Source organism: Danio aesculapii, chromosome 24, assembly GCF_903798145.1.
Source record: "Danio aesculapii chromosome 24, fDanAes4.1, whole genome shotgun sequence".
Lineage (NCBI taxonomy): Eukaryota > Metazoa > Chordata > Actinopteri > Cypriniformes > Danionidae > Danio > Danio aesculapii.
Window position 1 is genome coordinate 11,215,669 of NC_079458.1, and position 22,493 is coordinate 11,238,161.

Sequence of the window (22,493 nt, forward strand, 5' to 3'; positions counted from 1 at the left end):
TTATAGAATACTTGAGTAACACAGAATAGTGAATTATAAAAAAAAAATTGAATGTGATGGATTTTTTATTGCTATATTATCCAGATTATGGTAATAACAGGCTCTAACTTTGGCCCTAGAACACTGTAATTGTATCTGAGGCCTGTAAAATCCCCTTTACTTGAACTTTTAAATGACAAATACTCTGGTTTGAACTGATACAGTAAAACTAATACCATCGTTACTGTTTACATAACTGTATTTATGGGCCCTATCATACACCTGGTGCAATAAGGTGCAAGACATGTATGGCGTGATTTGTTGCTATTTTCAGACCAGTGTAACTCTAATTTTTACATTTTGTGCCACGTTGATTAAATAGTAAATCCATTTGCGTCACTTTGTGGACTCGTGGGTGTGCTGGTCTATAAAGGAGGTGTGCTAAGGCACATTGTGGGTGCGTTGCTATTTTGAGGAACTGAAATAGACCACGCCATCGACCATCTTTTGGACAAGACATTAAACCGAGGTCCTGACTCTCTGTGCTCGATAAAAATCCCAGGATGTCCTTTGAAAAAGAGTTGGGGTTTAACCCAAGGATCCTGGCCAAATTTGCTCACTGGCCTCAGTCCATCATGGCCTCCTAACCATCCCCATATCATAACTGGCTCTCCACCAATCAGCTGGTTTGTGGTGTGAGGTCTGGCGCAATATGGCTGCCGTCACATCATCCAAGTGGATGTTGCACACTGGTGGAGGAGGAGAAGATTGCCCCCATCGTGTAAAGTGCTTTGCGTGTCTAGAAAAGCGCTTTTTAAAATGTAAGGAATTATTATTTTTTATTATTATTATTATTATTATTATTATTATTATTGTTATTATTATTATTATTATTATTATTACTATTAACTAAATGCTGGTCTAAAGTCCAGCACAGAGCGCGTTAGTTATACGCCTATGCAGTCCAAAATATGCACTGCTTAATAATGTTGTAAAAATAATTTTTTTCTACATAAATATACCACTGCATTCTTCATCTCGGGGGGATTTTTTCAGTTTAATCATGACAATTTGCATTTGTATAATGTTATGTTTATCATTAGCATTATTATTTATTTTATGCATATTCATATTTGAAGAGTTTAGATGCAAAAACCTCAAATTTTTCCTATTTTTTTCCTCATTTTACGAGAAAACTTCAAATGGCATTTAGAGGTTTTTGCATCTGAGCCCTTCATTTGTCTTTTTTAAAAACAAGTTTAGATTTGTCCACCTGTCTGGTTTTGGAGACGTCTGCATCACCATATGGGGCATAAGAACAGGACCTGTGTTTGGATATAACTGTCATATAGTGTTTTGACCACACTTCGTTATTATTGTTAATTTATTCGTTTGATGGAAATTAGAACAGAATTTAGAAATAGTTTTGAAACAAATCTTTGCGCATAACAACCAAAATTAAATATGTAGGCTAATGGATGTCTTCAGTGCCGTGCGTACAACACCGTTTGCTTATCGACGAAAGTAAAGGGGTAAAGAGTAAAAGTAAAGAGAAAGTAAAGAGGTCGAATGGAGTAGGCTCGCTCTTTATCCTCACTGCAGATGGTCTGTTAAACAGTTTTTTCACTAGTGAAGCGTTCAGTTTTTCCACTTATAAAGTCCACCATGTAAATAGCAAATTCGCCATGGTCTAACGCAACTGAGTCTTAAAGGGAATGGGAGATGAGACTCTGATTAGTTTAATGCATGTTATGCTCAAAACACACCCATAACTCATTAAGAGAATAAGCACAACCCTGTTAGACCACGTGCCGAGGCACAGACATTGCTTTTCCGTCCTTAAAATAGCATTGGCTATTTAGCAAGCTTGCTAAATAGCAAGTGGATTCGGACATCCCCTCAATGCTTTTGCACCATGTCCTTTAAACTTTGCACATACATTGTTAAAATAGAGCCCTAAAAGTGCTGAGGAAGACATTAGAGTTAAAAATTTAGATATGGCAACAATAGATGTTTGATTTCTCACACTCAGAATATAAATTTAGAGAGATTTAGAGTGATTGATCTCTGATAAAAACACTCTCAGACACTGAAAGACAAGTTTATGCATATTTATGAGAACAAACTAAGTGTTTTTTTAGATCTTGAATGGATGCAAGGCCATTGTAGAAGACTCTAAAACAAAATAAAAAAAAAAACAACAACAACAACAGCATAATAACTTTAAGACTTTAAAAAATCTTTTTATAATGTAATATCTCTGCATGGTGGCTGTGTAGAGTGGCTGCTGAATGCTGGATTTACCTGCCCACAGGCGAGCCCCATTCCCCTCTCCCCCATTCCATGAGGACATGATAGATTCAGCTCCAGGGCATCAGCGCCAGACTCCTGCGAGATGGATGCAGAAGACTCAAATTATTTTAGGTAGGAATTTAATGCATTTTTTTTCATCTTTGAGTTACAATCATGCTTGTTGACGTTCATACTGCATGCAGCCTTGTTATATGTCACGCACACATGCACTAAAAATGAATTGTTCACACTGTCTGTGTTGCTTCAGCATCTGGTTGACTAAAGAAATCATGCAAATTAGCTAACACAGCAAACACAGCGCAAAAAAAAGTGATTTGCACATCTTGCAGGCCATCTTCATCTTGAGTGTTTGGATGTATAGGATAAATCAGATTTATAAATACAGGTGAAGTATATTTGATTATGTTTATGTTTCATATTTGATTAATTTTAGGATTTTCTCACTTACTTAATGGCTTGTTTCCACCAAGTGGTGTGGTTCAAGAAAGTACAGTAAAGGACACTATTATTTCCGTTTCCACTGTCAGAAGAATGGTATCAAATACCAAACAACACCACTTTTTGGGACCCTTTTGTAAGGTAACCTAACATAATTATACAGTTGCTAATGGGTGGAACTAGACTCATTGCAGAACACTGATTGGTTTACATACAATACGTAAAAGCGCCTGTTTTACCTATTTTTAGCTGAGACACAACACTTTAACACCGTGTCCTAACTACATGTGATAAACACGCAATAAAATGCATGAAATTTCTATTTTAGAAACAGTTTCTATTTCTGCAACGTCTCGGCAAAACTACACCATAAAAACTACTATGACAATAATACCCTCAGGTACTGATTATGTGCTTTACTCACTGTTAAATACTACCAATGTGAGTTTGCACACCATTTTGCGTGACATTTATTGTCATACTACTGAAAGAAGCAGCAGGTAGTTCATCTCAGATATTAAAAATAAAATAACTAGCTGTTGGTTTGAAAATGAACATCAGAACTGTGAGTCAGTGCAAATCAACAACATACAACAACAAAATACCCCATTATGACAATGTGAAAAAAGATTTTCCTTGAATGTCCTTGAGTGGCCCAACCAGAGCCCAGATTTAAATCCTATTGAACATCTCTGGAGAAATCTAAAAAATGGCTGTTCACCATCAGTTCCCATCCAACCTGACAGAGCTTGAGAGGAACTGCAAGAAGGAATGGGCAAAAATTCCCAAAGACAGGTGTGCCAAGCTTGTGGCATCATATTCAGAAAGACTTGAGGCTGTAATTGCTGCCAAAGGTGCATCAACAAAGTATTGAGCAAAGGCTGTGAATACTTATGGGCATGTGATTTTTCAGGTTTTTTATTTGTAATAAATTTGCAACAATTTCAAAATAACTTTTTTCACATTGGCATTATGGGGTATTGTGTGTAGAACTTTGGGGAAATAAATTAATTTAATCCATTTTGGAATAAGGTTGTAACATAAAAAAATGTTGGAAAAAGTGAAGCGCTATGAATACTTTCCGGATGCATTGTATATTTCACAAAAAATTGGTTGTTTTTGCGTTATTTCACGCAAATCTGTTCTTCCCATTTGAAAAGAAAATTTGAAACTGCGTCATGTTGTTGAGATCCATGTGTGAAATCCAGCGTGGAGATTGGCTGTTTGTACCGAATCCTTTCTGGATGCACTGCATGTGTCCTAATAATGTTTTTTTGCAACGTGGGACACATTAATGACTGTCATCATCTCAAAAAATGTGTTTTGGTGTTTGGTGACCCTTTAAGAACTGTTGCCTGAAAAGTTCTTTAAGGAACCTAAATTGGTCCTACTGCAGTATGGCTTCACTACAAAGCACTTATTTGGAACCATTAGTTTTCAGAATGTTTTTTTTTTCTCTCTCTCTTTTTCTTTATTTTGGCTAAACTATATCAATTCATTAAAGCTATAATGCAGAGCTGCATGATCTTGTATAAACTGAAACTCCCAATTCTCCAATAACTCTGAATAAAGAACAGAATAACGTATCATGTAATTGACAAGAGCACCAAGGATGTTTGAACCAAGGTCTCAATCTTTCAACCTCAACATCAAAACAACTCAAGTAGTTCTCCAGCACACTTCAAGTTCAGCAAAGAATGTTCAGTTCTACATGTACAAAGCATCACTAATCGCATATATAAAAATCTTTCCGCAATCTTTCCATGCAATCGAAGTCTATTCACCATGCAACAGCAAAGCAAAACACAAAAGACGCACTCGCGCAAGCTAATAAAGAGTATAACTAAAAAACAAACAATTGTATTGTTTATCAGACTCGAGCAGATGCAAACAATGAGCGAAGCAAATCAGCGCTGACTGAGACATCGGCTCTAAAATAGATGAGAGCCGTGATAAGTGTTCCACACGGATGCACGAGAGACGAGCAAGTGAGCGAGCGGCACGCAGACCGAGGTGGGGTGCGCAGCCGAGCCGAGTTTGACAGGCAATTACAGATCCACGGGGGCTTTAAACCACATCACATGGGGGATTTAAACAATTACAAAAAGCTCTACAAACCTGCCACATCGACTCCATCTGTAGATTTATGATTTTCCGCAGACTGACAGCCATTAAAGGGGGGAAAGAATAATAAGCATTTTAGCCTTACAAAGTGCAGAGGACCATGAGGTGGGGTGATGCTATTTATCATTGTCAGCTGGGGGAAACCTTACAGGATTAGGGCCCGAGATTTCATGGTCAATTAGGAGCAAATACAGGTACAAAATGGACACAATGTGCCGTGATCCCAAAGCCAATTATCAATAATGTTTAATTTCACCCGGTTTCTTTTAAGCCCTTTATAGAGCGAGGAACGGGAGGAGGAGGACGGCAATGAGAGGGCAGGCTTTCTTTTCACCCTCTCGTCCTACAAAAGGGGCGACACGCACACAGTGAATTAAGTGCTATCATCTCTCATCACGGTAAGCTGCTTTCGGAGAGAGAGGCCAGCAAGACGACTGTTTGATATTGCGGGCTTAGAAGGGATAGATTTAAAATAAGCCAAAGGAAGTGAAAAAAAACAACAACAACAAAACAGCCAAGAGCAGTTTGCGGCACGGGGCGCTGAGATTTCTTTCTTTTTTTTCTAGAGCAGTGTGAATTGGGAAATACAAGTGTCTGTCCATGGAGAAATAACACGTTTGCATTCATAACTAGGGAAAGACAAAGCTTTGATGCTGGGGTGTCTAGATGGATGCCAGGGTGTTGTTATGTGGTCTGTGGTTCAAGCTAGTCAGCGTTCAAGTCTCTGGTCTCTGTAGATTCAATGTAAGGTTGGAGAATTTTAAATATTTGATTCAGAACCTGTCAGATGTTGTTCTTTAGTTTTGCTTGTGATTTGTGAACTCTATAGTTGATCTGTGCTCAGACTAGACTACACTTACTGTCTTCCAGGGTTTCGTAACATCTATTTTTTTTTTTTTTTTTTTTTTATGAGGTGGGTCATTAGCCCAACGCTCAACCCCCAACCTGGAGGACCAGGACATGCACACATTACGGACAATTTAGCTTACTCAATTCACCTACAGCATATGTTTTGGACTCTGGGGGAAACCAGAGCACCTGGAGGAAACCCTCACGAACAAGGGGAAAACATGCAAACTCCACACAGAAATGCCAACTGACCCAGCTGGGGCTGGAACCAGCGACCTTCTTGCAGTGAGGCAACAGCACTACCCACTTGCCACTGTGTCGCCATTAGACTAGACTAAATGGTCTAAAACTAATGCCTATATGAGTCTTCAGCCAGTGTGTTTTTATAAAATGTTATTGCAATCACACAACGACCACCAGGAACACCCTAACAACAACCAAGCAACCACCTAGAACACCCTAGTGTACTCTAGCAACTATCTAGTAAATATCCCTGCAAACACCTATACACACCTTAGCAACACCCTGTAATGCATTTGTAACCACCTATTGTAGCAACAGTCCGAAATACCCTGGCATTTGTCTAGCAACCACCTTGAACACCCAGAAGCCACCATATCGATTTAGTAATTAAAAAAAAACAACTAGTTACTATGCAAAATTTCCTAGACCCCAAAACACCCTTGCAACTGATTAACCCCCTAAAGAACCCCTTAGAAACAGTCAATACCACACAATTTCCCAGAGTGCGTTTCCAACCACCTAACAATTTTCCAAAGTATCCTACCAAACATCTAGATTTAATAATATAAAAACACCTATAGCTACCACCTAAAATGTCCTAGCAATCACACAACCACCCAGATCACCTTAACAACAACCAAGCAACCACTCAGAAAACCCTAACAACCACCTAGAACACCCATCGAACCTCAGAGTGCCTCCTAGTAACAACCCAAAGCACCCTAGCAACCATCTAGTAAATATCCCTGGAACCACCCAGAAGACCTTAGCATCCATCTAGATTTAGTAATTTAGAAATACCTAGCTACTATCCAAAATATCTTAGCAATCACACAACAGCCCCCCAGAACATCACAGGAACTTATTAATAACCCCCAATAACACCTTAGAAACAGCCTGGCAATAGCTTAGATTTCCAATCACCTACCAATCTTCCAAAGTATTCTACCAACCACAAAGAACACCTTAGCAGCTATCTAGATTTAGTCATTTAGAAACACCGTAGTCTCCATCTAAAATGCCCTAGCTATCACACAACAACCACTCAGAACACAAACTACAACCAAGCAACCACTCAGAACACCCAAGAAACTGACTAACAACCAGCTTCAACACCCACCAACCTCAAAGTACCCCCTAGTAACAACCCAGAGTACCCTAGCAACAATCTAGTAAATATCCCAGGAAATCACCTAAAACATCCAAGCAGCCAAACTGCTAGGATGCCATGGAAACAACATAAAACACCATAACAACCATACTGCAACCATATTGTAAATATCCCTGCAACCACCGAAAACACCTTAGCAACCATCTAGATTTAATAATTTAGAGATACCTTATAGCTACTATATCCAAAATGTTCTAACAATCACACAATAGCAGCCCAGAACATCACAGAAACTTTCTTTCCAACCACCAACCAATCTTTCAAAGTATCCTACCAACCACTCACAACACCTTAGCAGCTATTTAGATTTAGTAATTTAGAAACACCTTAGTTACCACCTAAAATACCCTAGCAATAAAACAACAACCACTTAGAACACAAACTACAACCAAGCAACCACTAAGAACACCCACCAATCTCAAAGAACCCTCTAGTAACTACCCCTCAAACACCCAGCACCCCTTACCAACCATCTAGATTTAGTATTAATCACACAACAACCACTCAGAACACCTTAGCAACTGAGTAAAAGGCACCTAGATTTAGTACTTGAAATACTCTAGCTACTATCCAAAATATCCAAGAAATCACACAACAGCCGCCCAGAACATCCTGACAACGTATTGAAAATCCCCAGTAACACCTTAGAAACAGCCTAGCAAGAGCTTAGATTTTCAACCACTTATCAATCTTCCAAAGTATTCTACTAATCACCCAGAACACCTTAGCAGCTAAATTCAGTCATTTAGAAACACCTATACTTACCACCTAAAATACCTTAGCAATCACACAACAACCACTCAGAACACCCTAAAAACAACCAAGCAACCTCCCAGAACACCCTAGCAACCTCAGAGTGCCCCCTAGTCACAACTCAGAGTACCATAGCAACTAGCTAGTAAATATCCCAAAACACCATAGCAAGCCATTCTGCAACCATATAGTAAATATTCCTGCAACGACCCAGAACACCTTAGCAACCATCTAGATTTTATAATTTAGAAATACCTAGCTACAATCCAAAATGTCCTAGCAATCATACAACAATTGCCCACAACATTATAGGAACTTATTAATAACCCCCAATAACACCTTAGAAACATCTTAGCAATATCCTAGATTTCCAACCATCTAACAATCTTCCAAAGTAGCCTACCAACCACCAGGACACCTTAGCAACCATCTAGATTTAATCATTTAGAAATATCCTAGCTACCACATAAATACTCTAACAATCACACAACAACCACCCAGAACACCTTAAAGGGCCATGAACCCCCCTGTCTCAGCAGGGTGTTTTCACATCTCTAGTTTGGAAAAAGTCAGAGTGTCGGGAGAGGGAACGAGGGAAGGTTTTGCATAAAAATAGGAGTTTGCGTTTGGGCACGTGCTGATTTTTTACAAAGCCAAAACAAACACACAGACGCCGGGGAGAAAGACAGTGACTGTGTTTACATGGGCATCAGTAATCAAATTATTTGACAAATTATTAATCTGTGGACTTTAACTGCAGTTTGGCTCTTTCACTTTCATTCAGGAACATTTCATGCATGCCCCCGTGACAAACAGGATATTGCATACGAGGAACTGCTGGAAGAGTATAATTTTAATGGAATGTTTGATATTGCACGACGACTGGGAGAAAAAAAAAAACTCTGCATTTCTCGGAAAACTTAGATGCACTCTGTAGGTAGCGTTAGAAAGCCGTGTGTGTATAGACTATCCTGTCACAAAATGCGTCGAAAATCCTGCATGACGGTAATAGTTTGATAGCAGTGTTTACATGTTTACATACAGAGATCAGCATTTACAGTGGATCTTTCAGCCCATCATATTGTAGTGATATTAACGTACTGTAAACTTAGTAACTAAATCATTTTGACTAAGGTCTGTCTTTAAACACTGAAAGAGTACTGCTGACGATTCGAACTAACTTTGCCATCTGAATAAACAAAGACCACTGATCGCTTAGTTACCAAATCTGTAATAAAAGGACAATCAACTCAAACTGGAGCCGCGTTTTCCGCTTTTTTAAAAGGAGAAGAGCAGCAAATCGGCATTTCACCATTTCCAGATGCGAAAAGCCCTCGGGTAAAAAAAAGTTCCTTGCAAACGTATTTTTGTCGCGTGCACTGTAATACACACGTGAGTCCAGCTGCACTCTCATAGCGGGAAATGAAAACAAAACCTTCGTTGTAGCACATTAATAAATGCAACACTGATGACCTGTATCTCCAAACAATTGTTTTTTTTCCACTTGTTTTGGTAACACAACATGGCATCTCTTTGCTGTCTGAACACTGTAACCAGTAAAAACAGTCTTCGAAGCTATCATGCATATTAATGAAGTTGCACCACATACACAATAGAGCGTGTTGATTGGTTTGAAGGAAGTCTTTCTCATGTATTAATGCTGCACACTCAGAGACGTCACGAAGTACTCTCAGGTACAGACATCCACTCTCCATGCTGGATTACATGCAAGGATCTCATCGCCATGACGCAGCTTCAAAAATTTGTTTCAAACTGGAAGAACGAATTTGCTCGAAATAGCACAAAAACAACCAATTTTTACTTTTTTTGTGAAATATATGTGTCCTAATAGTGTTTTTAGCAGCGTGGGACACATATATGACTGTCAACAGCTCAAAAAATGTGTTTTGGTGTTTCGTGACCAAAAAAAACACCCAGAACACCCTACCCAGTACACAGAGTATCCTAGTAGCAACCCAGAGTACCCAAGCAACCATCTAGTAAAATATCCCTGGAAACCACCTAAAACACTGTAGCAGCCATACTGCAATCATACATAACACTTTAGCAACCTCCTAGAATACCCAAGCAACTTAATAGTAACCACCCATACAGACCTTATTAACAACCTAGCAACACCCTGTAATACATTTGTAACCACCTGGCAACCGTAGGTATTTTAAAATTCCCACCAGGAGGCTTTCTCAAATCAACTTCTATTTGACTCGACATTGTTTTAATCTAGTCTTGCACACAAACCCAAAAATATTAATCACCTATTTTTTTTTAAATACTCTGAGAATTATAATTACCCACAAAAAGAACACAGGCCTGTGTTATACAGTATATATAGAGCAGGGGTTTTCAAACTTTTAGGACACACACCAATTTCACTCCCCCCCCCCCCCCTTACCCTCCTCAGGCACCCCCCACTCCAGCCAAAATGATAACGTATGCGCAAACATCATTCACATATTACTTGCTGCATTTAAAGTGCGTAGAATTAATTACATTGAAACATATATACAGCTTTCCTGATTCAGTTTGATGGCTGAGCTTGTTTCTGTGAGGGAAACATGCTAATCTGTGGTCGGATTCCTGACACGACTAACCGTAAATCATCTTCCACTGTCAATAAGCGTGAGCCATAGCATACTTGCTTTTGATGTACGTACATATAGAAAATGCTGCTTCGCAAAGCCAAGTTCGCAGAGCCCTGATGGTGTGGTTGAGTCGAACATTGAGTACGTTTACATGGGCAACAATACTTTAATACGATTTTGATATAATTAAGACAATACTCTTATTAAGAGTTTACCATGTCAACAGCGACTTTTGATTTTGATTTTTGATCATAATTGAACTAAACAGAAATGGAATTAAGACGTGGAGTATGCAGATTTTAGTGGCATTATTGAAGTGAACACTGCGATCAAACTATTAACATCGTGTAGGACTTTTCACCGCATTTTGTGACAAGATCAGTAAGGGACAACACACACACACAAACACACACATCACGAAACGCGGAAGTTTTTTATCTTTCCATTCGACGTGCGGTATCAATAAAAACAACACTCTTCCAGCAGTCCATCTTATTCGAAAACCCCAGTTTGTCACAGGGGCATGAATGAAATGTTCATGAGTTAAAGATAAACTGCCAAACTGCTGTTAAAAAGTTGAGGAATTAAAGATGAAACACTCAAAATCAAAAGAGACTCTGCAGGAAATGTGAATAGCCTGGTGACGCAAAATTCAAAAAGCACTTCACGTAAACACCGTATTTATAGGATTCAGATTAAGGCAACTAACTATTACTGATGTCCATGTGAACGTAATCAGTAGTGTCTTCAAAGTAAGTGAAAGATTCAGATGGGCATCCTGCTGATTTCATTCAGAAGGGTACTTTTTTGTCAGATGTGGAGCTTACGTTAATCATATTATTCCCTCTAGTGATCGCAAAAAAATCGTCATCATAATTTACTCGAGTACACTGCTAAATGTCTCGTGCCCCCCTTAATAGGTGCTGGCGCCCTTCTGGTGGGGCGCGCCCTACAGTTTCAAAACCCCTGATATAGAGAGATAGAAATATCATCTTATCATTGTACAAACTCTAAGGGCATGTTCCACAAAGGGGAAGATCTGGATCAAACCTGACACTGTCTTTGACAAGGATTATCAACTCCAAAGCTGATAAGGACAACATTACCCATTGCTGACATATTCCCTGGATCAGCACGTCTGGTTTGATCTCAAAGGGCATTAGAGAGGAGTGAAAGAATCTGGTGACAAAATATGCACTCAAAATGAGGGGGAATGGAAAAAAAGGAGATGCTGACATTATAGAGGTTCAGTCTAGTCTCACAAAACATACTCGCTGCAGACTCACTGTGAACAGGCCTGCATATAATATTTGTTTATAACCACATTTATGACCTAGGTTGATTTTTGTGGTCTTTCATAGGATGTCGTCATAAAATAACACCCTGCTAAAAGCGCTTTAAGCTACTTTTTGGCGATGCCATGCATAAAATGCCCATAGTATCTGACAGACAGAGCTGGAATAGATGTCCTGAGAAATCACTTCTTGTGATACCCCTGGGCTCTGTCAAAAAAATACAAATAAATAAATAAATAAAAAGCCATGGTAGGGAGTAAGCTTTAGCCAAAATAGCTTACAATACCTTTAAGTTACAATAACAATGTACAAGGAACAGGGTTGTACACTATTTCAAACCAAAATACCTTTAGAACTCCAGTTCAGTATCTAAAATAATTTCTAATAAGAGCATTAGAATAACAGATTGATAGACAGACATACACCATTCATGTTTTACCGGTCATTCATATTTGTTTTCTTCATTAATTTTTGCTTTTCAATCACAATTTAGGACTTCGATCATTCCTCCTATGACTTTTGATATTTGAAAAAGTAAAAAAAAAGACTTTTATTAGCATTATTAATAGTTCAAAGAGGTTTATAGTCTCTATTGGTGTTGTAAACTATGGCTAAATTCACACTGCAGGAAAATGTGGCCCAAATCTGATCAGATCTTTTTACTTCAGATTTATGCCACTTTCATATGTAGTAAAAAATTAGACACAGACAAGATGTTTTGCAATGTGACCGCAGTGTGAACGGTTATGTAGGATTTCATGTGAGTTTTACATAAACTTTGAGCAACATGCGTCATCATTCTGTGCTGCAAACATCATCTACTCCTCAGCAGTATAGTAGAATGGCACACAGGGCAATTACTTTACCACAGAAAGTTAGGTGTTCATTTAAAAAACAAAAAATTTAAGGCAAAACTGGTGCTTGTTAACCAATCTGGTTAACGATTGGGGCACAGGTACATAGCGAAGCTAAAGAGAGTCGGGAGGGTGTTGTGGACAGAGCATCTGTGTGCAAAGGAGGGGGCACTTTCATTTTAAAGAAGCCAAGCACCCAAACCCTCTTCAGCACGTGCCTGTTGTTTATAACTATATTTAATATATAAGTAATACGAAATAACTCTGCAAACAGAGATAAACCAACTCCGCCTTCACAGTTCAGTCTGCGGCTGCTCAATAACCCTTGATGAGTTCACTACACCGGTGGTCAGAAAGACGCGCACCGCAATTGTTATAAATCACAAAATGATCAGTGTTTTCAATCACAAGTGACTTATTTCAGGTTTCAAATGCTGAAATACACAGCAGAACAACCCTTTACAGTTCATGACCTTGGTGGTATGTGAAAAGGGCAATATTCATATTAAGCATAACCTGACAATGTGCTTGCTTCACATTGTGTGCATTCTTCGACATTTTGTGCTGCTCCTAACTGTACTTTTGCACATGCAGGTCAGTTTAGGACCATGATCTGTTCACAATGCAAATCTGATATTGGCCACATTTAAAACAACAATGTGAACAGCTATTCAAAAAAATCAGATCTGAGAAAAAATCTGATTTGAGCACTAAACCTTGCAGTGTGAATGTAGCCTATGATACATTAACCTGGTGATAAACTGCAGTACCTTCGCTGCTATTTAACTTATTTATATATATTTTATTTCATATACACCAGTGTTTCTCAGACTTTTTTCACCAAGTACCACCTCAGAAAGAAATTGTCTCCAAGTACCACCATAATGACCGATATTGAAATACAGTTGCACAGTTGGGCTAATTAAGCAGCTAAAGCTCTGCACAGTTAAAAAAAGTGGCAGATTAATTCTTATTATTATGAATATTTATTAAAAACTATTATAAATGGTTTGAACATTAACACTGTACTGTGCTTAAAAGTAAAAAAAATAAAACGTCAACAATTAAAGTAAAATGGGTTTTAAAAGTTTGAAATGTAGGTTGCATGTGTATATGACTTATTTGCATATCTTTGAAATCTAAAGATTCACTTGTAAATATGTGAATTGGATTTATGTAATTAAATTAGAAATTAGATCTGCTTACTGCACGTTAGAGTCGTTAGAGTAGGCTTTGTGTGTCAGAAAAGCAAATGATTAAACTATACCTGTCGACATTGGGATATAAAAATATGGCATTCGCCCCCAACAACTGTTACAAATATGGGGAAGAATTATAGGTAAAGTTGGTTTATATTCAGACTTTCTCCCTAATAACATTATTTCAGAAATGTATTATTTGCAAATTCTAAATAGGGAAATCATATAAGCAGCCAATGAGTATCAAAGTACAACATCGTTCACAGTCAATTACTGTAGATAGTGTTAATGTTGTTTTGAAGTCATACTTGCATGCTAATTCTGATCGAATATTCAAAGTAACATGGTAAACAATATAGAGACTTCCGAATAAATGAATGTGCGACCAACTTTACCTCTTTGGAAGAAATTAGCTTCAAATGATAAAATACGGCGACGCAGTGGCGCAGTAGGTAGTGCTGTCGCCTTACAGCAAGAAGGTCGCTGATTCGAGCCTCGGCTGGGTCAGTTGGCGTTTCTGTGTGGAGTTTGCATGTTCTCCGTGCGTTTGCGTGGGTTTTCTTCCAGGTGCTCCGGTTTCCCCCACAGTCCAAAGACATGCAGTACAGGTGAATTGGGAAGGCTAAATTGTCCATAGTGTATGAGTGTGAGTAGGTGCATGGATGTTTCCCAGGGATGGGTTGTGGCTGGAAGGGCATTCGGTGCGTAAAACGTGCTGGATAAGTTGGCGGTTCATTCCACTGTGGCGACTCCGGATTAATAAAGGGACTAAGCCGAAAAGAAAATGAATGAATGAATGATAGAATACATAACAAACATTAGAAAATTGAAAATAAAATAATAGGTTTAACCTATTAAAATCAATTTACTGATCACATCGGTGTTATCGTAGGGTTAAAGGGTTAAAAGTGTGTTCATTTTTTTACTTTAATTATTCAGCAATTCCTCTGCGTACCACTAGTTTGAGAACCACTGGTATACACTATATTGTTTCAAACTATAAAAATATCAATAGCCATCACTTTGTTAAGGTGTACAGATGAATTTTCAACAAGTTAACAGAGCAACTATCCCAATAAATAGATAAAAGTCCTAATAAATAGAAAACATAAGTGAATCACATATTACGGAAACTGTAAATTAATGCTTGTTTTTTATTTAAAGTATAGATCCATATCTAGCCTGTGAGAAAGACGGACAGATGGATTCACTAGATACAGAATTAGGTTATATTTTCCTTAAATTTTCCATGTGAGAGACACATGCAGCAGGTGCAGCCTGGGAAACTGGCACTTGAGTGACAGCAATGAAGCTTTTATTAGTTTAAACTCACGCATTCACCGATTCTGTAGCTATGCCGCTCACGAACAACCGCACATCGCGCACTTATTATTGGGCCTGCTTTTAGCCATTTATCTGCAATCCACTGTTCCTTTTTCTTCTGCCAACTTTCAATTGGATAAAATAGGAACAGCTCACGGAGAGACTTTGACATTTATGAATTATAGCCTCAGGCACATCGTTATGATGTAATATTTCTCTCAAAGGCAGCGATTTTATGGAGGGGAAAGTAGCTGAGGAGAGGTGGCGGCTGCAAGTAGAATGGTTTACTTCAGACTGACACTTCCATGGGGGGGAAGAGAGAGAGAGAGAGAGAGAGAGAGACAGACAGAGAGAGAGAGAGAGAGAGATATGGGTGTGCAAGGAAGGAAAAGAAAGCACCAAAAAAAGACAAAAAAAAAAACTTTTAAGTAGTATCCTTAGGCGAGGAACAGTGTTAAGTGTTCCCTTAGATTTCAAAGTGGGAATGAATGGTTGATTCTCTTTGAAAACCGAGTTTCCATGGCAACTGAGCCTTTATTTCATATTTGCTGGCACAGGTAGCTAAACAGCAGATGCGAGGAAGACGAGGCATTCAGACCACAGAGGAGTCGGTCGACCACTAAAACCCACGGCGCCAGACAGGGTCCAAAGACAAACGGTCTTTCACCGATTCACCCTGATTGTCCGTACCTCCTGCTCATCCGTTTCCCGTTTCATCTCTGACAACAGATCAATGCTTTCACTTTCATCCAGTATAGGTAAAAGAGCAAGACCTTCAAATCAGTCCTGCGCTCATTTTGTTGAGGTTTTTTCCAGCTTAAAGTGTGAAGTAAAGTGTGACACGGCAGCCGTACCCTGAAGCGATGTTCTCACCATGCTTTACATCATCGGCTTGCCTTATGAATACACAATATGCAAAATGTACCTGAGCTCTAGTGACGGCGAGATGTCAGGCGAATACATAATGACAGTAATAGAGAGGGGGGTGGGGAAGCGGGAAATACCAGATGTCCATCTTTGCTGCTAGTAAAAGGGGGTTTTGGGTGGGTTTGACAGCCTGGTTTAATGAGGTGAGAGAGAGGATGGAACGACGCGTCGATGTAATCGATAGCAGAATTAACACATTGACACGTGGACTGTTTACTTTCAGCCATTTTCTCTGCACAATTAAGCGCCTGAGATCTGCAAGTCAACTATGATTAATCTCGGGGTCACTTCCACTGTCTCTTTCTATTTCCACTTGAAGTATTAAAGCCTGTGTTTATAACTCAACATGTATAAGTGGTGTGTAGACAACACATAAGTGTGTTGTGTCTGCATGTCTACTGGTGTTGGTGCTACTTGGTAAATGCCATTGATAGTTGCTTTAGTGTAGTTGACTTTTGTAGTTAGCAGAATTGATGGTCAGTTAGGGGTTCAGGGGGTAGAGTTATGTTGAGGTTGAAGATGTTTGGGGCTTGAGACCAATTGGAGTTGACACTATATGCTAATGATACCTTTTGGGTATGATGTCTCTTTTTGGATAAGGGCATATGACATTAATATCACTTCAGGGTTAAAGAATTATTCATTCATTCATTTTCTTTTCGGCTCAGTCCCTTTATTAATCAGGGGTCACCACAGCGGAATGAATCGCCAACTTATCCAGCATATTTTTTATGCAGCGGATGCCCTTCCAGCTGCAACCCATCACTGGGAAACACCCATACACACTCATTCACACTCATACACTACAGACAATATAGCTTACCCAATTCATCTATAGCCCATGTCTTTGGACTTGCGGAGGAAACCAGACCACCCGGAGGAAACTCACGCGAACACGGGGAGAACATGCATACTCCACACAGAAATGCCAACTGACCCAGCTGGTCTCCAACCAGCGACCTTCTTACTGTGAGGCAATCATGCTACCTATTGCACCACCGTGATGCTGGTTAAAGGATTAGTTCACCCAAAAACAAAAATTCTGTTATTAATTACTTACTCTCATGTTGTTTTAATCCCCGGAGACCATCGTTCATCTTTTGAAATAGCATTAAGATATTTTAGATCAAATATGAGAGCACTCTCTCACATTATTGATATTAGAGTCAGCAACGCAACACTCCAGTCTTGTATTGCTCATTTTAAATATGTACCATAATCTGATTTACAGTTTTTAGGCACACAAAATTGGTAATGAAGCTTCATATAATTGCAGTTGAGCCACTGAAGTCACCTTCTTACAATGTTTTTGGTTCCTTTTCTGGACTTTGAACATATTGTGACCCTAGCTGTCTATGGAGGATGCGGGAGCTCTCAAATTTATTCTAAAACGTCTTAATTTGTGTTCTGGTGATGAATGAATGTCTCGGAGGACTGTAATAACAATGAGGATGAGTACTTAACGGAATTTTCATTTTTGGCTGAACTGATCCTTTCATCCTAACTGAAATTGATGCATTCTTGGGGCATTTACAAGTGAGTCACTTACAAGTGATGACGTTAGGCTGCTCCCAAGTTAAGTTGACGTCTTTGTGGATTTAAAGTTCCACAAATTGATTGATGGTGTCTGGGCTTAATCATATTTTATTGAAGTTCAAGCCAATTAAGGTTGGATCATTCATAAAGCTGAAGCTGTTTGTAAATCAAGGTTGGGAGTTTTGATGTCAATGCAGTTTTGACAACAATGCCAATGTGTCTTTGGTGCACTTTATAGAATATTGGGGTTTAAGTCGATGCCTTTATGAGGTTAAAGTTGGCATGAAACAGAAGTTAAAATTGTCTTTTTTTCACTCTATCATGACACATTTATTTGAAACGTAGGTCTGTTTGTGATTTTGTAATTTCAGAACCGATAGGCTTGTTGGAAGACTTGTAACAAAATGAAAGAAGACTGATGAATAGATGAAGGAAGAGCAGAAATAAATGACACAAATACTGATAGCCCCTCTGTAAAGGCATTCCATGTAACCAGAAGTGAAGAAAAGTCATTTTAAGAGGGGGGGGGGATACTTGACTAAAGAATCTGAGGGCATTTTGATCTCGATCCAATTTTAGGGCTGATGCTATTAAGCCTCTTTATAGTGTATAGAATTTTTATTTTAAACAGTCAACGCTAGCTGAGACTGATTCCTTTTTTGGGTTCAAATCTGTTTGCAGTTAATGTTGAAAAACTTACATCACTGATGACATATCAGGATTGATAAAGTTTCACGACTGATGACATGTCAGGGTTGATGCAGATTTCAGACAATGCCATTTTGGGGGTTGAGGCCATCTGCAGTTGAAAGGATTTTGGGTTTGTTGCGGTTTAGTTTGCATCATCCTGGGATCTGGACAACTCGGTTCTCACAGATGGACCGGCCTGATGATGTCTGGTCTGGGAAGTCCTCTCGTTTTTTCTCTTCCATCCTTCCTTCCCCCTCTCCATCTCTCCTCCCATCCCATCCAACCATCAGCGGCTCACTCCTTGGCATCCTCTGTCTCATCCCTCTCAGCTTCTTGGCAACATCAGATTAGTTGCTTCCGAAGAGCATTTCCCGTAAATGTAGCCTACTTTAGATCCAGGATTAGCTGCCAGTGATTCAATAAAGGGCTTTTTTTGCAGATAACAGTAAATGTTGGTTTTGCAGTTTGGTACAGGACAGTATGCGATGGCGTGGGTACACACATGCAGTTTTATCAAAAGAGCCAAATTATCCCTAAGGGAAGAGGTTATTATTTCACAACTGTGTGTGTCCACAAATTAGCATAACAAAGACTCACCTCTGCCATTTTGGCAAGCTCGGTCCAATCAGCTTTGTTGTAGCTGCACATTATGCTGGATATGACAATCTATGGGGGAGAGAAGACAGATAGAAAATGAGAGAGATTTCAGCATGAACGAGTTTTCTTTGTCTCACCTTGTGGCCTTTAGCAGAGGCCCGTTTCATTGTGTACAAAAGGTTTCCCCATCAAGGTCCCATTTCAGCACATTATAAAATGGATCTGGAGGCCATTATCTTGTCTTTAAAAAGCAGCAGCCTCCTTCTTCTCAAGCCTCAAAGTCACAAAATCAATATTTATAATTCACAAGACTAGGACAAATCCACTGTCGTGCTGCCATTATTAAAACAGTATCAAGCCCCAGAGCAGGGTGTTAGATAAGAGCATTTGCTGGATTAGCCTGCACTGTTTGTTGTTTCCTTCCTTCGGACACACAATAAGCCAGTCATAAAACAGGTTACGGAAGGTCTGTGTTTCAAAAACAACTCCTGGTTTTCAGTAATCACGGACATAAAAAGCTTTTGAAACTGCACCGAGCGCACCATAGCTCCAATTCTCCTGAGATGGACTTCTGCCCACACTTGCTAGTGTAAAGAGTAGCTACCAGGTCAACATTTCAGCACACCGTGTCCCTCATCTTGATTTTTCTCCAGGAAAAATCTAACCGCGTTAACCGCATATGTGGCCGCACTCCATTATGTGCCTAATAGCTGCAGAGATGCTGGAGAAAAACCCTGCAATGAAGGCCAGCCTATCTTGTGCTACCTGGTCCAACAATGCGATTACATCTAAACTCTTGTCTCATCAGATGTCCATGACTTACACTCGCTGCTGATGAGGTGGAGGTGGGCGGCACGGGGGACGGGGAAGATTGGTGCTAACAACAGGAGAACAGAGTCCGGGGAGACTCGGAGAAAACTGATTTCATGGGAGGATATTAAACTTGGAGGCTGTGTTGTCCCCCCGGGACAAATTTCCGCTAGATATAAATCTCTCGGGCATTACGCTTTCCCAAAAGCAGCAGGCAGTTAGGCACTAAGCTTAGCCCACCTACACGAGAGCAGAAAATATTGCCAAGTTTTAGGGGGCAAATAAAGTTAAGCACTCTGACATTTACTGCAGAGATTTACAGTACAACACTGACATATAAGTGATATTTGATACACCCTGAAATAGTGTTTGGTAATATTACCATAAACCTCAGGCCATCGGAGAGCAGTTTCTAAAGAAGAAGAAGGAGAGATCAATGCTGCAGGCTTCATTCCGGGTATTACACGCAATATGTGAGTATTCTGTTTTGATTTGGGCCTGACCTTTGCTTTCTCTAACGTCACGTTATTGCCGAACGGCCCTTGAGAAGCCGGAGAGGGATCTACTTTTAAGTTTATTAACACCAATCCTGCCTGAGCCCCCCTGCTGGAGCGTCACATTAACCGGTGCCGGGGCTGCAGGGTTTGAGGAAGATCTGGGATTACCTGGTTATAAGCTCAATAACCTCTCTCCGGGCGAGCCCACCTTACACTCTAACAATGTGTCTCCATGGAGATGAGTCACCTGGAGGCCAAATGAGAACATGTGGAGAGATGATTCCCGCCGATTCTCTAATGCTGCGCTGTGACCGTTTTCTAATAACCTGGAAAAAATGGAGGAGCTGATAACAGCACACCACAATTTGTCCAGTTTAAAGCTATACAGGCTATAGCAGCATCCTGATGAGGTTACTTTTTTGCGGGAATGGAAAGAGAGCATTTTAGCGCAGTGGGTGCAAGGGTTCGGGATTGTTAGCTTTGAATGCATGAAAACTGTGAAAGCTCACCACCCTGACCTCTCTCACTCACACTGAAAAAGTTAGTAAAAGAAACTGTAAACACTCTTACAAGCTGAAAAGAATGCGTTTATATAAAAACAGGTGCGTTTAGGTTCACAAATGGAGAAAATATGGGTAGCAGCTTATTTTATACTACTCCAGTTACACATTTATACACTACTGTTGCATAATAACAGGTTCATAACTAAGTGCGATCACTGAATCTACTTGCAAATTTAACCTGAAAGTCTGTGACTTCGAATTAAACAATGTTTATTTTGCAAGCACACGTTGTTATTCTTTAAATACTCCCCTGAAAATAGTTTGACGGCTTCAGCCAGAATATTCTTAACCACAATTCAATTTAACAACTCAATTTAGACATGTAGATGTGGTCAAGAAGACAACTCAATTTCAAGGTAATTCGTAACTTTTTGATGTAGTGGCTAATTTGTACGATCTCATTTGTACAATTTAGTACAATTTGCTCATCTCCCAATGACCATTGGGTTTAGGGGCAGGGTTTGGTGTTAATTCTCCTTTTTAAAATTGTACATTTTCGTCTGACTGAACTTGTACAAATTCGTATGAATTAGCCATTAATCTGACAAAACAAAAAAAGTAACATATCTTTGTGAGATCAGGCTGGTCAAGAAGGTCCGGTGAATTTCAAACCGAGCTTCAGAATGGGTCAATAACTAGGTACTAACCCTAAATCTACCCTCAAGCCTAAATTTAACTAATGTAGTTAACTTATGTCATCCAGTATTTTCATAGACAAGCACAAATGTTACCACACATATTGTAAAATACTGTTTAGTGCAACCAAATATATAGATCTTATTTTTTTATTTAATGGAAAAACAGGCTTTAAGGTTCTGTTCAAAAAGATTACAGTGCCTATTTTCCTTATTTAGCTTAAATGCATGGCGATTTAAGCATTTAAGCATGTAAAATAAATAAATTAATTCATTTTCCTTCAGCTTAGTCTTTTATTTATCAGGGGTCGCCACAGCGGAATGAACCGCCAACCATTCCAGCATATGTTTTACGCAGCAGATGCCCTTTCAGCCGCAATCCAGTACTGGGAAACACCCACACACTCTCACAGTCACACACACTCATACGCTACGGCCAATTTAGTTTATTCAATTCACCTATAGCGCATGTCTTTGGATTATGGGGGAAACCGGAGCACCTGGAGGACATGGGGAGAACAGCAAGAAGTTCACTGTTTGAGCCTCGGCTGGGTCAGTTGTCATTTCTGTGTGGAGTTCAAGTGGGTTTTCTCCAGGTGCTCCAGTTTGCCCCACAAGTCCAAAGACATGCGCCATAGATGAAATGGGTAAGCTAAATTGTCTGTAGTGTATGTGTGTGAATGAGAGTGTATGGATGTTTCCCAGTGATGGGTTGCGGCTGGAAGGGCATCCGCAGTGTAAAACATATGCTGGATAAGTTGGCGGTTCATTCCGCTGTGGAGACCCCTGATTAAAAAAGGGACTAAGCCGAAATTGAATATGAATGAATGAATATTCTAAAGAATCCCATTGGCTTCAATTAATAATCATTTCCTACTATGGAAGTCAATAAGTGAAATCAATCAACATTCTTCAAAATACCTTCTTTTGTGTTTAACAGAAGAAATAATCTCATAAACGTTTAAAACCATATGAGTGAAAGTAAATGGCGAGGTAGTTTTCATGTTTGGGTGAACTATCCTTTTATGAGTCTTTGAATGCACTCAATACAGTACTTTTTCTGCTTGTTCAAATTACTTATTTAAAATAAGTTG

General features: G+C 39.4%; 1 protein-coding gene across 1 annotated transcript in view; it reads right to left on the minus strand.

Moving 5' to 3' along the window:
• The window catches only part of dpyda.1 (dihydropyrimidine dehydrogenase a, tandem duplicate 1), a 394,532-nt gene that overhangs the window by 127,233 nt on the left and 244,806 nt on the right, over window positions 1-22,493 (minus strand). The window contains exons 15-16 of the mRNA XM_056450967.1: window positions 18,895-18,963; window positions 2,284-2,367 (exon numbers count right to left, since the gene is read on the minus strand). Coding sequence (XP_056306942.1) covers window positions 2,284-2,367; window positions 18,895-18,963 — 153 coding nt within the window. The remainder of the gene's footprint in view (window positions 1-2,283; window positions 2,368-18,894; window positions 18,964-22,493) is intronic.